Source organism: Hemibagrus wyckioides, linkage group LG16 (genome assembly GCF_019097595.1).
Source record: "Hemibagrus wyckioides isolate EC202008001 linkage group LG16, SWU_Hwy_1.0, whole genome shotgun sequence".
Classification (NCBI taxonomy): Eukaryota; Metazoa; Chordata; class Actinopteri; order Siluriformes; family Bagridae; genus Hemibagrus; species Hemibagrus wyckioides.
The window spans coordinates 7,658,969-7,676,107 of NC_080725.1; the positions used below are offsets into that span (position 1 = coordinate 7,658,969).

The following is a 17,139-nucleotide window of genomic DNA, read 5'->3' on the forward strand; positions in this document are numbered from 1 at the left end:
TGATGCTTAATGTAGGCCAAGGTTATGATATCTACCCCAAGTCAGTCAGGCTCTGCTTGCTGACTGCAGGACTCCCCATATCCTTCTTCCATAATACTGATACTGAACACATAATACTGTGTGTAGTATGATAGGTAGAAACCCTGGGTTCAGGCCCAAGGTTACTGCAGTGTCATCTGGCCACCCTCACAAGGGGGATACACCATCAAGGCCTTGTCTCAGTGCTGGCAAGAAAAAAAAAAAGAGTTTTTTTTTTTTATTATTATTATTTTTATTAGATAAGACTTATTTCCAAAGAGTTAGGGTTCATATGCTTCTCACTGAGATCAGGATACCTTTGTCATTAATAATAGCTGTATTTGTGTTAATTGTGTTATCTGTCTGATGGAGAAGACTGCAGCATTAGAGGTGTGCATCCAGACTCTACAGAGGGTTAGCAAGAGTTAGAGACATTCAGTTTCTGTAGAGGAAAGTCTGGATGCCTTAGTTGGAACTAGCCCCCAATCCCCCAACTCCAACATTAGAGAACTCACAAAGCCAAAGTTAACACAAAGGCTCACCAATGGGAGCACCGCCACTCTCCACTTTACAACGCCAGCCTGTTAGGTTGGGAAGGTGCTGCTCTCTATTTGCATCATAGCTTATAGTCTCAAAACAGGCTTAATCAGTGACAAGCCTGAGACATGCCCATGGAGCAGACATGCACAATTTGCTAAGTGCTCAAACAAAAAATATAAATACTCAGAATTTTTTGTTTAATAACCTAATTATAATAAGAAAAAAGGACATCACATTGCTCTTAATCACGGGTCATGGGTCCTCCAACCCGAAACACACAGTTAAAAACAACCAAGAATTGCTAAGAACAAAACATTGGACTATTCTAAAGTGCCCTCTATGAGCCCTGATCTAAATCCTATTAAACATCTTTAGAAAGAGCTAAAACATGCAGTCTGGAGAAGGCACCCTTTAAACCTGAGACAGCTGGAGCAGTTTGCTCATGAGAAGTTGGCCAAAATACCTGTTGACAGGTGCAGAAGTCTCATTGAGAGTTACAGAAATCTGCTTGATCGCAGTGATTGCCTCTAAAGGTTGTGGAACAAAATATTAAGTTAAGGGTACCATCATTTTTGTCCAGGCCAGTTTCATTAGTTTGTTTTTTGAAATGCTTCTGATGAACCACAATTCAAAAGCAATTTCTGATTTTCATTAGTCAATTTTTCAGTAAATTTCAGTTTCAAGTTATTTCAGTGACCGTTGTGGGGTTTTCTTTTTTTAATGGAAGGGTACCAACAATTTTGTCCATGTGTGTAATACTAGGGTATCTCAGACCTATACCTCATCTCATTTATATTCTTAGTCATAATATATGCACCATGCCACATTATGTCAAACTTACTTTCACATCAGCTACTGCATATAGTTTTTAAATGCTTACAGTTGGTGCTAGATATGTACTAGATGTAGCTCCACTAAGAAGAAAAATAATTAGACAGAAAAAACTAGCATCCTGGTATAATTATCTCACATGTACTTATACTTGTACTTATAACAGACCAGTAGAAAATCAGAATGTAAATAGTGTCAAACTAAATTGTTAGTATAATAATATTATTATAAGAGATTAAAAGGAAAGCCTCTTGAGCTGTGTATGCGAGATCCTTTATCTACATGTTTTCACAAACAGATAATAGCAGAAAAAAATAACTTCCTTTTAGCACTGTCTATGTACCTAAATCCTTTAAACTAACAGTTAACAGTTTTAAAAAAAAATGGACCTTGTCCCTTGTGAGCTGTCAAACTATGAGCCCATATTAAACCTTCCTTTTATCTGCAAGATACTAGAAAAGATTGAAGCACAGCAGTATACATACATAAGAAATTACATTCAATATCTCATCATTGTATCAATCACCATCATTCATCATTGTATCAATCAAAATATAGGCCTCATAATGGCACAAAGACATTGCTGGTTAAAGTGGTAAATGACCTATTACTGGCCAATAATCAGGGTTCTATATCTCCTTGCTTATGTTGTTTGAGCTTAGTGAAGCTTCTGACAACGTTGATCATACTGTTCTCCTTGAGAGACCAGAAAATATTGTTGAAGTTAAGAGAACAGCCCTCTCCTGGTAGAGTGTTTTGGTGAATTGGGATGTTTGGATGGTGTTAACAACCCCATTTTCCCTTTATGCTTTCATCAGATGGAGTACTTTATGTCCCAGTTTGTCCTCATGTGTATATTATGTTCTGGATTTCCTCTTTAGCTACTTTTAGATACTGTCAGTATTGTGCACGCTAGTACTGCATGAACAAACTGTACATTGTCTTTAACCATTATGTGTCAATGAGCATATGTTATAATATGTGTTTTTCTCTCTCTCTTTCACTCTCTGTTGAATGTTACACATGTTACTTCTGAGATATCACTTACTGCTCTTTGGAACTGCCTGATCCAGCCTAGTGCCCTAATTCTGGTTGCAATATTGGTTGGAATTCTCATCCCCTGAAACCACTCACTGCTGTTTAGAATAGCTTCATATGGACAGCCCAAAGGTCAGTGATATTTCTGTGGATGGTACTACATAGAAACCAAAAAAAATGGCTGTGGATGTTCTTTTAAGGATGTTCTCCTATGCTAAGGTCTTTAATTGCTATGAACAGTTCAGTGCCTGACTTCAGTAATGATCGTGTGGCTGAATGGAAAAATTCCCCACATCCAAGTTTCAAAACCTAGGGGAAAGCCTCACCAGAAGAATAGTGTAATAACTGGAGACCAGGCGAGTCACATCAGAATCAGGAAAGCTTTGTCCCATTTTTTATGAACCCTACATATTTTTCAGAACATATTTTTCATATTAGCTTATTATCCTGTTGCCAATGATGCGTGTTCCAAGGAAAAGGCCAGTGTTACATAGTCACATGTTCCAGTGGATACTGCTGTTCCTCTTGCCATTTACATGATGCAAGGCACTCACACCTCTATCTGCTACAGAAAGTGTTGTCAAAATGCTGTGACTTTCTCTATTGCTGTCTGTAGAAGGAATGTGTGTTCCTTTTTGAGTCCACACTTCTGTGTCATCCTATATAAGCTGTTAATACACTTACTAACAATTCAATACCCATACTTTTTCTGATGTGTACCATGGAGTGGCTTTGTTCAGCTTGTAACAAGAAAGCAGGTCCTGTGAGCTAGGTGGTCATGCTCAACAGAGTTGCTGGTATGGAGCAGGTGGCATCGTCTGCTGGGTTATGCTTCATAGAGACATAATGCCACTGTGTTGGGCTTGACATCTTCCTGATGTGCTACACTCTATCAGCGACCTACACATAACATCTTAGCTCTGGGTATAAATATTCCTAGGGCAACTCTACTATCTGTGTAAAACTCCACAGCATCTACAGTGAAGTTGCAATCACCTCAGCTCCTCAGTGCACTTGCAATCACCTCAGCTATCTCTGCATCTAGAGGAACAGGTCCTAGTTCCAGTCTGGGAATTGTTTGATCAGCTTGTGAAGCTAGCTTTGCCTTACCAAGGTCAAATGCCAGTGTCACATGCACCTTTTTTGTTGATAACACAAAAATATGCTACTGTTACAATTGCCCTGACAGAAACATGTGAGAAAATGTATAGTTCCTTTCACAGGGCTGTAAAGAGGATGGTAGCAGCATATGGTCTGGGAATCTCCAAAATGTTTCAGATCTTGCAGGAATTTCCTCCATGCATTCCATCCTCCTTACCTGTCTACTGAAAGAGGGGAGTCCTGGTCAAGAACTTCAACTGAATTCTCTTAGCAGGAACTTTACATCTGAACAAGAAAGTAGAACATCATTTTAGAGATGCCTTGTTTTTGCATGCTGGCATCAAAGAAAACTCTAATCTAACATGGCATCTGTGGATAATCCTTCAATGGCATTGATGAAAGACAACCTCTACACCAAACGTGAAAAGTCCTGAGTTAACAAGCTCTATACTTGTATCATCTTACCTTCCTCAGTAGCTTTGGCTGCCACACCTTCATGATTTAGTGCTATTAGAGTCGCCTCCAGCGGGTTTCTGTTACTTTCAGTTGAGCTATTTCAATCATGATTTTAGATTTCTTCATAATGAATTTAGTCCTGGCTTGTGTGGCCTCCAGCTTGGCATAAGCCTTGGCAATGGCTTTGTGAGCTTTGTGATCTACTAGCTGAAATGGAGGCTATAGATCTTGTCTATTATGCTTTTGGCTTCACTCTGTTGCATCTTCAAAATCAATTGTTTTTTTCTGTCATTGTGTATTGCTAATGCTGTCTAGGAATATAGTGCATGATGATGAACGAAGAATGCTGGAGGTTTAGCTTGTTTCCTTTGAACTGTAATGCCTTCTGTGAAGTTGCTTTTTCTTACTATTCTGTCCCTGATGTGTGTGCCTTCTACACAAAACTGACATATAAGTGATGGGTTTCAGAGAAGCTTGACCACAGTAGTGAAGTTGAAGGCTTTTTACTACTATGCACTTTTGCTCTTCTTTTATTTCCACAAAAAAAGCTATCAAAACTGAAGGAATTTAGGATGCTAAAAAGACAAATTTTTACTAAGAACCAACAAAGCTGAGATCCCAGCATATGATCTGACCTTTTCTTTAGGTCATGTCCTTAACCTCTTGCCACAACCTTCAAGGCACTTCTAATAATTACATTCCATTTGGCTTTGGACTCCTGCGAACTGGCTTATCTCACTCAAGGTTGTGAAAAGTTGTTGAAAGCACACTGGTTGTAGAACTCAACAGAAATATAGACAACACCTTGGTTATTTTTAAATAAAGTTTGATAATGTGTGTTACATAGCTCATTGGAAACACAAAATCAACAGTGCTAAAGTTCTTGGATATGCAATGATGTTTCATTCAGGCTACGTAATATTATACACACCGTCACAAATAGCATATAATGTTTGAAAATGTTCCATTCTCCCCAAGGCACAAAACGTGAAGGAAACAGAGAAAGACGCTTTAATATGCCATTTAATATACCATATGGATTAACCTGGTTAACCAGGTTAACCTCTCGCATGACCTGAAATAACCAATAACAAAACAGTTCATAATTATCAAATTCCTTTGTTTTTACACAAAACTACCACAAGATGGTGATATAGAAACAGTAAAAGAATGTGTGCCGTGACATTAGGTTTAAGTATTGGGAGGAATTCCTAACAGTACAAGAATACTGATAATTTAGACACTTCATATTAAAGTTATGTTTCTAGCCTTTGCAGAATAATGCACAATTCACTATTTGTTAGCCTTTGCTCATTTCACCACTTTTGGAACAAGTTGCACATTATTTTTAGTATGTCAGGCAACATATGTTCACCACGTCCACCCTGCATAGCTGATAAGCTGATATGTGTTTCTTGCCAACAATCTGCTAAAGATCAAGAAATTAGGCACTAAAAATGAAAAGGCACTAGTAATAAATTAGTAAGAATGAGCAGAATTATTAAAGAATTCCTATGTGAATGAACTTTTCTGATTATGTGAATTATTTCTAAATGAATATATAAGTTAATGTTGCAATCATTCTCAGTACTCTGAGGACAATATAATTTATATCTATGTATTTCTTTAAATTGGGTTCTTTTTGAAGACTTGAATATTATGAATTGATGCAGTATTTAATGGTATTCTGCTTCTACTTTGCATTGCTGATATGTACACAGTCTCCTTACAGTTCTAGTTTGAAGCAGCAAGTCCTGTATAAAGACAATGCTAAAGTTAAAAATACACTATATTGCCAAAAGTATTCGCTCACCCATCCAAATAATCAGAATCAGGTATTCCAATCACTTCCATGGCCACAGGTGTATAAAATCAAGCACCTAGGCATGCAGACTGTTTTTACAAACATTTGTGAAAGAATGGGTCGCTCTCAGGAGCTCAGTGAATTCCAGCGTGGAACTGTGATAGGATGCCACCTGTGCAACAAATCCAGTCATTTCCTCGATCCTAAATATTCCACAGTCAACTGTCAGCTGTATTATAAGAACGTGGAAGTGTTTGGGAACGACAGCAACTCAGCCACGAAGTGGTAGGCCACATAAACTGACGGAGCGGGGTCAGCGGATGCTGAGGCGCATAGTGCGAAGAGGTCACCAACTTTCTGCAGAGTCAATCGCTACAGACCTCCAAACTTCATGTGGCCTTCAGATTAGCTCAAGAACAGTGTGCAGTGAGCTTCATGGAATGGGTTTCCATGGCCGAGCAGCTGCATCCAAGCCATACATCACCAAGTGCAATGCAAAGCGCCGGATGCAGTGGTGTAAAGCACGCCGCCACTGGACTCTAGAGCAGTGGAGACGCGTTCTCTGGAGTGACGAATCGCGCTTCTCCATCTGGCAATCTGATGGACGAGTCTGGGTTTGGCGGTTGACAGGAGAACGGTACTTGTCTGACTGCACTGTGCCAAGTGTAAAGTTTGGTGGAGGGGGGATTATGGTGTGGGGTTGTTTTTCAGGAGCTAGGCTTGGCCCCTTAGTTCCAGTGAAAGGAACTCTGAATGCTTCAGCATACCAAGACATTTTGGACAATTCCATGCTCCCCACTTTGTGGGAACAGTTTGGAGCTGGCCCCTTCCTCTTCCAACATGACTGTGCACCAGTGCACAAAGCAAGGTCCATAAAGACATGGATGACAGAGTCTGGTGTGGATGAACTTGACTGGCCTGCACAGAGTCCTGACCTCAACCCGATAGAACACCTTTGGGATGAATTAGAGCGGAGACTGAGAGCCAGGCCTTCTTGTCCAACATCAGTGTGTGACCTCACAAATGCGCTTCTGGAAGAATGGTCAAAAATTCCCATGAACACACTCCTGTGTTACCTCTACTTTGAATTATTGTAATGCCTTGCTGTCTGGATGTTCCAGCAAGCTCCAGTTAGTCCAGAATGCAGCAGCTAACTGGAGTCCTAACTAGAACCAGATAATATGACCATCTCACTCCTATCTTATCCACACTGTGCTGGTTCCCAGTTAAATTTCACATTGATTATAAAATACTACAACTGACCTATGAAGCACCGAATGGTCTTGTGCTGCAGTACCTGAGTAGAATTTTATTTTTTTTTATTACCCACCACACTGTTAGGACAGTTCTCTGCCAGACCATCAGAGGCGGTGATGGCAGGTGATTCATCATAGCCTGCTTTTTTGTTTGTGTAGTCCCCATGTGTTTTGTGCCATGCTTTCCCATCATGTTCTGCTTTCCCACCATGTCACCTGCTCCCCATTTACCCTAATGTCCTGTCCTACACATATATATATATATATATATATATAGCTTGCGACGAGATTGGGGTATGAGCCCCACTTCAGGCAGTGTCTTCCATTTGTTACAAAATGACTGACCCAGCAGGGTCACCCAACAAATCCAAACAGAATAATGACAACAGAAAAGAGTATATGATTAAAAAAAATTACAAAACATGAGAAAAGTATTTTAAAAAGAGGTAAAGAAGTGAGCGCAGGCAGGTAAGAGGTAAAGAAGCGAGTGCAGACAGGTTGGAATGGGTGGAGAAAGGTGTTAGGAGTTCTGTGTGATACAAAAATATCAGCGAGAATCAAGGAGAAGGTGTACAAGACAGTGGTCAGACCGGCCATGCTGTATGGTTTAGAGACAGTGTTACTGAGAAAGCGACAGGAGTAAGAGCTGGAGGTAGCAGAGCTGAAGATGTTGAGGTTCTCTTCGGAAGTGACAAGGTTGGACAGGATTAGGAACGAGTACATCAGAGGGACAGCTCATGTTGGACGTTTGGAGGACAAAGTTAGGGAGGCCAGATTAAGATGGTTGGACATGTTCAGAGAAGGAAGAAGGAGTATATTGGTAGGAGAATGTTGGACATGGAGCTGCCAGGCAGGAGGCAAAGAGTAAGGCCAAAGAAGAGGTATATGGATGTAATTAATGAGGATATGAAGCCAGTGGGTGTTGAGGATGCAGAAGATAGGGATAGGTGGAGAAAGGAAAAGTTGAAAGAAGAAGAAGAATAGAAAGCTATTTTAACGCCAAAGGTTTAAAATAGACACCCCATCATTAAAAAAGCACAAATAAGCTATGGAATTGGAATTAGAAAAGGAAATGCCTGGAAGTCTACTTGTAATTAATTCAATGTAACTGAACACACATATAGAACAACAACTTCAGTTAAGAATCATCAACTTTATTTGCTTATTCTTTTGTGAATTCACTGAGTTGACATTACCATAGTAATTCTATACAGGTGTTGTGAACAAGTAGACTGGCCAAAGAATGAGGTTTAAGACTTGCAATTAAAAAGATACTAACCAGTTATATGAATTACTTACAAGAATAATGGAAAGCCAGCAAACTTTGGAGAACAAACCAGTTGATGACTATCTAGACAGTTCACATGACCTAAATTAAGTATATTAGTACATTATGATATTTAATTTATTTCTTCTTTCTGTCTCTTATTTCATTTGCTTGTGTTAACTGGCATGAAACATCTCGTTTAGTCTGTTTATTTATTTGACCATGTATATGAACTATTCTTATTTGACAAACTGAACTGAAGAACTGCAAGGTGGTTTACCCTCCAGATCCTCAGAAGCAAAGGTGGCAGTATCTGCCAGTTCTGGCCACCAGAACAAAAGACTATGAATGAAAGGCTGGCTACTGAATTTCATGAAGGTAATTTAGTATCTCAAACAGCAGCATAAAATTAAGATTGTAGAACTGTAAGTTGAACTGGAAAGGAAAATGAAAAAAAGAGAGAGATGGAACTGTGTCAAATGTCACATCACTACATTTATCCATCTTCTATCCATTATCCATTTTCTAAACAACTTTTAATATACACTTATAATATATTTTATTTCTTAATTACATGTGAAAATGTATCTGATCCAAGTAGAAAGATGGACAGATAAATAATGATAAAAATATTGTAGCAACTCGGGACTGTGGGAGGCAGGGCTATGGAAAACCAGTTTTTGTAATTCCTGTGTTCTTCACATCTGGAGTAGAGGGATGTGTTATGGATATACGGGTTCAGTCTATGCAGTCTATGACTCCTGGGAAGTTCCCATATTCATGGAATTGTACCTTCTATGTAGCCTGGGGTGTAGCATCAGGAAATTTAATGTAATGTCCTCTTAAGCCACCAATATCCCTGTATACTCTACAGCCAATTTCTTGGTGAAAGGTGCCAAATGACAGAAACTTGCCAGAACCCCTATTTTAGCTGTCATAGGCTAAAGCAAGCAAAGTAAGACACTGCAAGGTCATAAAGTAATAAACAAAAAACGTTTGACAAACGGCTTTAAAGCATATACTTCGATCCTCAAACAGAAACATGTCCATGAGCTTAGGAATAAGAGCAGAACTTCCACACAAATCAAAGAGACCCAAGTTGAAGACAGCTACATACTTGGCTGTGTGTAAACTGTGTGCCAGGTAGATGGTGCCCATTATAAAAGAATTCCCCAAAAAGGTCACAATATACACAAAGCAAAGAAACAAATAATAATACTTTGCATGTGGGATATTGTAAATTCCAGTGATGGAAAATGTGGAGGGAAGAATAAATATTGCATTTTTTGATGCTAGTCTCACCAAATCATAATGAAATATTTTTATTTTATGTACAGTATATATAATTTATCATTATTGACAGCATATCAATTAAAGTGGAAACAATTATTGTTCTAATACTTTGTGCAGACAAAATAGTTTACCAGCCATACATAAACATCAGATGTATATATGTATAATTGTGATGACATCATTCCTTAGCTCAAAATATCAGTTATTGTATAAGTTGTTCTATTCATATATATAAATTTTTGGTCATTTTCAATTTGAGTGCATATAATTGCACATACTTATCTACCTCTTAGTCGAACTGCTTAGTCGAAAATTACATGCACATGCACATATTTTTGTTACTCTAATGGCAAAGACAACAAAGAACAATGCACAAAAGTACACAATAAACACCTGACAACAAGTTTTCAAGCCACTTGAGTTCTTCCACTTCAACCTTGACAGCTGTGTCTTAATGGACCTTGCTTTGTACATAGGGGCATAGTGATGGAACATGCTTTATGCTAGGATCCTTCTTTCCAGTGATGGGAAAATGTAATGCTACAGACTACAAAGACTCTGCTATACAATTGTGTTTTTCCAACTTTGTGGCTACAGTTTGGTAAAGCCCAGCATATGGGTTTGATGATCAGGTATTCACAAATATTTGGATATATTTGTTACAAAGGGGCACTTTTTTGACCAGTGTTGTAAAGCTGCACAACCATATGGCATTTCAAGTTAATCAGTACCATATCATGACTTATCATCTTACATTTTAATTCTAACAATCAGTCATTTTCCATTATAGTTTTCCAAATAATTATACTAAACATCATAATTGTAATTTATTTATTTAAAAAGTGAATATCAACATTATTTCACATACAAAATAATTACGTGTAAAGAAAGTAGAAGCATCAACAGTATAATATATGAACATAACTGGCAGATCCACTTTAATAGCAGAAACCATGATAACTAAATGTATCCCACTTTTGTTTAATTTCAGATGCACTTATTATTGCATTTTAATTAATAATTTTATTTTTAGGAATATTATTTCCATTGCAAAGTTCATCTTGCATGTTTGTAGAGTAATTTAATAGCCTGCATGACCTCCTCTGTCTTTAAGGTATAAATGATGGGATTTAACATGGGTGGAATTGTTTGTGTAAGGGCAGTATTAATTATCCTTGTATTTGTGTCTATACGTGTGGTAAGAGATACAGTATAAACGCTAATTATTGGTAGATAAAACATGGCCACTAATATAAGATGGGTTGTGCAGGTTTTCATAGCTTTGACTTGCTCAACACCATGTGCAATCTTCTGTAATGCAAATCCAATACAAACATATGAGGCAATTATTAGTATTAAAGGAAAGTAAAGCAGGGTAGCAGTACAGATATTGCCCATTATAGAATTTATGGTATTATCATTACAGGCTAGTTTGTATATAGGTCCATGATCACAGAAATAACTGTAAACTGTTGTAGACCTACAGAAGGACAATCTAGTAACTAGAGCTACAAGGACAGCATTGACACTAACAGATAGAACCCACATGACTCCAATAATAAAAACCATTGCTGCTTTTGTAACAATAGCATGATACCTTAGAGGGTAACATATAGCAATTAGTCTGTCATAGGCTAAAGCAAGTAAAGTAAGACACTGCAAGGTCATAAAGCAATAAACAAAAAACATGTTTGACAAACAGGCTTCATAGGCTATATTTCGATTCTCAAACAGAAACATGTCCAGGAGCTTAGGAATAAGAGCAGAGCTTCCACACAAATCAGAGAGAGCCAAGTTGAAGACAGCTACATACTTGGCTGTGTGTAAACTGCGTGCCAGGTAGATGGTGCCCATTATAAAAGAATTCCCCAAAAAGGTCACAATATACACAAAGCAAAGAAACAAATAATAGTACTTTGCATGTGGGATATTGTAAAGTCCAGTGATGTAAAATGTGGAGGGAAGAATAAATGTTGCATTTGTTGATGCTACTGAATGAATGGAAGTAATGTTATCAGCCATCTGGCTGCAGTTAACACCTGTGAAAATCAAATATTAACATGACTTGAATTAAAACCTCCTAGAATAATTTACATGCAATTGTTAATGAAATATTATGCTGAAAACTAGTCTCACCAAATCATGATGAAATATTTTCTATTTTCTATACAGTAAACATATTTTATCATTAATGACAGCATATCAGTTAAAATGGAAACAGTTTTTGTTCTAATACTCTACCTTGTGCAGACAAAACAGTTTGCCAGCCATACATAAACATCAGATGTATATATGTATGATTGTGATGACATCATTCCTTGTAGAACCCTGTTTGCTTTACTTTGCCATTTTAATTGGTATGTTTTCCTCTGAGATATGACAAACTGTCACCAAAACAAACTGTTCTCAAATGTAGCTCTAATTCCTAGATTGTCCTTCTGTACATAAACAAGAGTTATTTCTGTTATTATGGTCCTATCTACGAAGAGTTGTGTAACTATACCAGAGATATTAATTCCATTGGCAAAATTCTGTTTGTACTGAAATGACATTATTTACACACATTTATATACTATAATATCTACTTTTATATTTACATACAAGAGCATAGTTGGTAGGTGGCTATAGAGGTATGCAGTTAGCTCTATACAGTATATAATAATTAATCTTATAGTATGGGCAATTTAGTGGTATATAACAGCTGGAAATTTCAACAAATTAGCAAACAAATTTTCAAGGACCAGACATAACATTATAACCACCAGTCTAATATTGTGTTTTTCCTCCTTTTGCTGCCAAAAAAGCCCTGACCTATCATACACTGTGTATTCTGACCTTTCTATCAGAACCAGAATTAACCTCTTCAGCAATTTGAGCAACAGCAGCTCGTGAGCCTTGGCCACCCATGACCCTGTCACCGGTTTACCACTGTTCCTTCCTTGGACCACTTTGATAGATACTGACCATTACAGACCGGGAACACCCCACAAGAGCTGCAGTTCTAGAGATGTTCTGGTCTAATCACAATTTGGCCCTTGTCAAACTTGCTCAAATCCTTACACTTGCCCATCTTTCAGGTGCCATGATAAGCAGATAATCAGTGTTATTCACTTCACCTGTTAATGCTCATAATGTTATGGCTGATCGGTGTATATCTAAATACTCCAAATACTAGACAAAAAATGGAAGAAATTAGACAGCTATGAATCTGTGGTATTATCACTATGCAAATCTACTAAAACATTATATAATTGTTACATAAATGTTATCTATTTTTAAAGCTGTCATGCCATGACTGTTTCTGTAAATATTATTTACAGTACTAACTATCTTATCTACACTACATTGGCTCAGTCAAATTTTATGATGATTATAAAATACTACAACTGACCTATAAAGCAATGAATGGTCATGCCCCACAGTACCTGGGTGCCCCACAGTAACTTTTACAATCTGATATTCCTAATTCTATCAATAGGTACATCTGTTGGTACCTCAAGGTAGTACAGCAGGGGTCAGAGCTTTCTCTTTCAATGACCCACAGTTATAGAGATAGTGTCTGGGACTCAGACACAATTAAACCTTTTGCAAATAGGTTTTGCTTAGATATATATTGTTCATGGGCATAGAGTGATTTGATGAACAGGTTTTGATGAACACCCCTTTCTGATACATTCACTCAGGTTTGTTGAGTGAGGAGTCTCCTGTCTGCTCCCAGTGTAGGCGCATGTCTGTGTTATCTTCTGTCTCTCCCTTTCAATTATGGTGGCACCTCCTGTGCTTCACCAAGACATGGATGAACCCAGAGGTATTGGACCATGCCATCTAGAAAGCCAAGTTCTGCTCTGTTCACAATATGGACAGAACAATGGAGTTGCCGTGTCAAGTAAAGACAATTACACAGCACAATCTAATCCACTGTTTAGGAAATCAGACAATGCCCTATTTTCCTCATGCTTAGATACAAGCAAAGGCTGAAACAGGAAATTCTGGATGACACAGACAGGGACATGTTTAGGCACAGTTCTGTTTACATCAGTATTTACAAATGCAGTTTTGGGATTTATTGGGAAACTGGTGCATGAAAAAGTCCAATTTCAATTCAGTTTATTTGTACAGGATTTTTAACAATGGACATTGTCTCACAGCAGCTTTACAGAAGTATAGAAACATATGATAAAAATTATAAAGGTTAAAATGAGGTGACTGAGGTGACACAAAACCATCATCAGAATGCTTCCCATCCAGAAGCCATGGGTGGATAAAACTATCTGCAATGCTGTGTGATTTCACATTGCAGGACCCCGGGAAAATGGATAAGTACAAGGCTACAAAGTGTGCAGAGTGGTGAAAGAGGCGAAGGGGTACTAAGGAAGGAACCAGTTTTCATGGAGATATTCAACCTCTCCCTGGACCCGTCCCTAAACATAATCCCTATGTGCTTTAAAGAGTCCACTATTGTTCCTGTCCCAAATATCACCCAGTAGCCCTGCAATTTTATGCAGAGTACAATTTTTTGCACTACAATTACTCACAGCACATCTGTACTTTGCTTACAATAGTCATACTGTTCTACCACCAATCCATATTCATATATACATTGTCATATTTTCCATATACTTATTTTCTTCCGTATCCTACTGGAACAGTTAATTCATTTTTTTTGTAATTTTATTAAAATTCTATTAGTATATTTTTATTTATTTTATTCTTATTGATTCTATTTTTATGATGCACATATGTTTACCCACACCCTGGATGTTAAAAACATGTTTAAATAACTCTCCATCTCACCCAAAATCACACATCACATGTAACTCCCACCACAATATGTTAGAAAAAAACACCCTATAAAGGCTTTCAAAACTTTCAAAAGTTTCACATTCTGGAAGTCTATCAAGAAATTTCACATCAAATCCAGCAAATGTTAAAGAACTTCTAAATTCTCTTTTAAAGAGACCATGGACTTCTCAAAATGTAAGCATTTTTATTTTAAATATATAAATTCATTCAATTGATATGTATTGGACTGTGTGTCATTATACATTTTGATATTAACCTATAAAATATCTTAACATATGAAATTTTCAGAACATTGGCAAGTTCCATTTACTTAACCAGGCATTATGTATTTAGGTATGGGTTTATACTTAGTTAAATTTTTAACACATTTTACATAGCAAGATCAAACTATGCTCATCTGATTCTATTGTCTAGGAAAACATAACAAAAAACCTTAAGCCTCCCAGGTAATTTCACCAATTATTTCTGATGGTGACCTTCCAGAAAACACCCATACAAGGCCATTTAAATTCAAGATCACTGGAATCTATTTAAGACCAATATCCACTGTTGTTCTGCAGCCAAACATTCTATAAAGGCTGTCACTGTAGCAAAGGTGCTGTGGAAGAATTTCTTCAATTTAGGTTCCAGGCCAGACTCCATGCAGCTCAGGGCCGAGTTCTGAAGAGGGCAGCAAGAAAAGAATTGTCCACCGAAATCTCCTGTCCCAGTGTTTTCCTGGTTGGGGGCTAAGTGGTTGGGGGCTAAGTGCCCAAATGGAGAACACCATCTGACACCAAGGGATCTGACGTGTGAAATTGACTCAAGTGCATCTGAGTCAGTCAGGGTTTCACAGACCATGCTCAATGTGACATATTGTACTATTTTGACATACCAAGCCTTGCATTTTGCCATTGTTGATGTTGAAGATGTCAGGGTTACCAGGTATGTTGTCTGGTCCAGCAGCATGTTAATCTTGGAGAGGGCTCTCCTCACAATGGCTGGAGACAGTCACAGGACCTGGGTGATTCTCACGAAATCTTGGTTTTAAAAATTTCAAACATGAAAATTTTAAAAATGCTTAAATTAACTTTTTTTTCAGACATTAGCAACAAAGTCTGAAGTATTTGTGAACATTCATTTAAAAACTTTTACTTACCATTTAACACCTTTTTGAACATAATTTCCAAAATAAGTCCTAAAAAAAATCTCATTACTGCAACAATGTGAAAACATCAACACTGTCAGAAAAGCAAATACATTTTCACAGTTTTAAAAATGGATTATTAATAGTCATGCACAGTTACGTGAAGTTCTAAAATAATATTTATTTTTAATTTAACAGTTTTTTAAATTTTGACTGATTTCTCTCATTACCGCAACACCGTCCACAATTTACAGCCATTTTTTTTTTATATTTCGAAGAAACCTGACATTTTTTCAAAATGACATGACAAACCTGAAAGAACATAATTTTAAGATTCTGCACATACATTTATAATCAAAGTACTATATTTCTATTATTTAAATTAACACCTAATAAACATCTGTTTTGGTAATGATATATAGGTTTCGGTAATGAGTTTAATTATTTTGGTAATGATAATAACTTGAATAAGTTCAAAACAGTTTTATTGTGTGGTGCTTCAAAAATACAAAAGCCAAAAATAAAAATAAAAAATTAAGAAAAACATTAAAACAGGAATAAACAGGACAACATTTCCCACAGCATGACCAGTAATCCAGCACCAACCCAGCACCAAAGTCCTGTTATAGTAGTGGCTAAAGGGTTGTGTGTGTGTGTGTGTGTGTATACTCTCATGTACATCTCCAAACCTAACCTCTCTCTCTCCTTCCTTCTGTACTCCTCCAGCAGTTCTGGGTTTCTGTAGAATTTTTCCCTGAACTTTTTCACCCTGGCCTTTGCTAAAGCTTTTTTTTTCTCACTTGCTGACTGTCTACAATGAAACAAATCATAAAGCAAAATATCAACATTTAGGAAAATTGAAATTAATATTAAATTCATAAGAGATATTTAAAAGTTATAGACAATATGCTTAAATTCTCATTCCCATTATATAAGTTCTCTTTACCACAACTGGCCTTAAATGGTTGCGGTATATGAGAATGGTGTTGCGGAAGATGAGGTGCCTCAGGATGTTTTGCTAACAATAGAGAAGCCATGATGGCTTTACTAATTTTTTCTTAATGCATATAATTAGACCTTGATAAAGTACATTTTCATAAAAAAATTGTAACTCAAAAAATTTTCGAAATGTAGAAAACGTCCTGTTTCTGTAATGATAATCAATAAGTCGTGTTAACATTCTGACAAAAGAATATTTAACTTTTAACTGGAAAGATATAAAAAGATGATCTTACTTGGTCATCTTGAAGTAACTGTCCCATGTGCTCCATCACTCATAATTACACTTTATTTGCATTCTGTATGTGTCTTTAAACCAGGGGTGTCCAATCTTATCCGCAAAGGGTTGGTGTGGGTGCAGGTTTTCATTCCAACTGAGCAGAAGCCACACCTGAGTCAAGCCAAGATCAGTTGATTAGCCAGTTGGAATCAGGTGTAGCTTCTGCTTGGTTGGAATGAAAGCCTGCACCCACACCGGCCCTTTCTGGATAAGATTGGACACCCCTGGTTTAAACAGTCCTTAAAAAATGTTGCGAAGGATGAGAACATCAGTGTCACGGTGTATGCTGATCCAGACCACCAGAGGGAACCATCGCCTGAATATTGA

At 37.3% G+C, this 17,139-nt stretch overlaps 1 protein-coding gene across 1 annotated transcript; it reads right to left on the reverse strand.

Annotated features, from left to right (window-relative positions):
* Positions 1-10,580: 10,580 nt before the first annotated feature.
* Positions 10,581-16,796, reverse strand: LOC131366695 (olfactory receptor 1E16-like). Its single transcript, XM_058411383.1, has one exon. The coding sequence runs from the start codon at positions 11,624-11,626 to the stop codon at positions 10,661-10,663; it is 966 nt and encodes a 321-aa protein (XP_058267366.1). The 5' UTR covers positions 11,627-16,796; the 3' UTR covers positions 10,581-10,660.
* Positions 16,797-17,139: the final 343 nt, after the last annotated feature.

What these genes read in the sequence shown, in the direction of transcription:
- LOC131366695 (XM_058411383.1), bottom strand. Translation starts at nt 11,626, where the DNA reads ATGGCTGATAACATTACTTCCATTCATTCAGTAGCATCAACAAATGCA.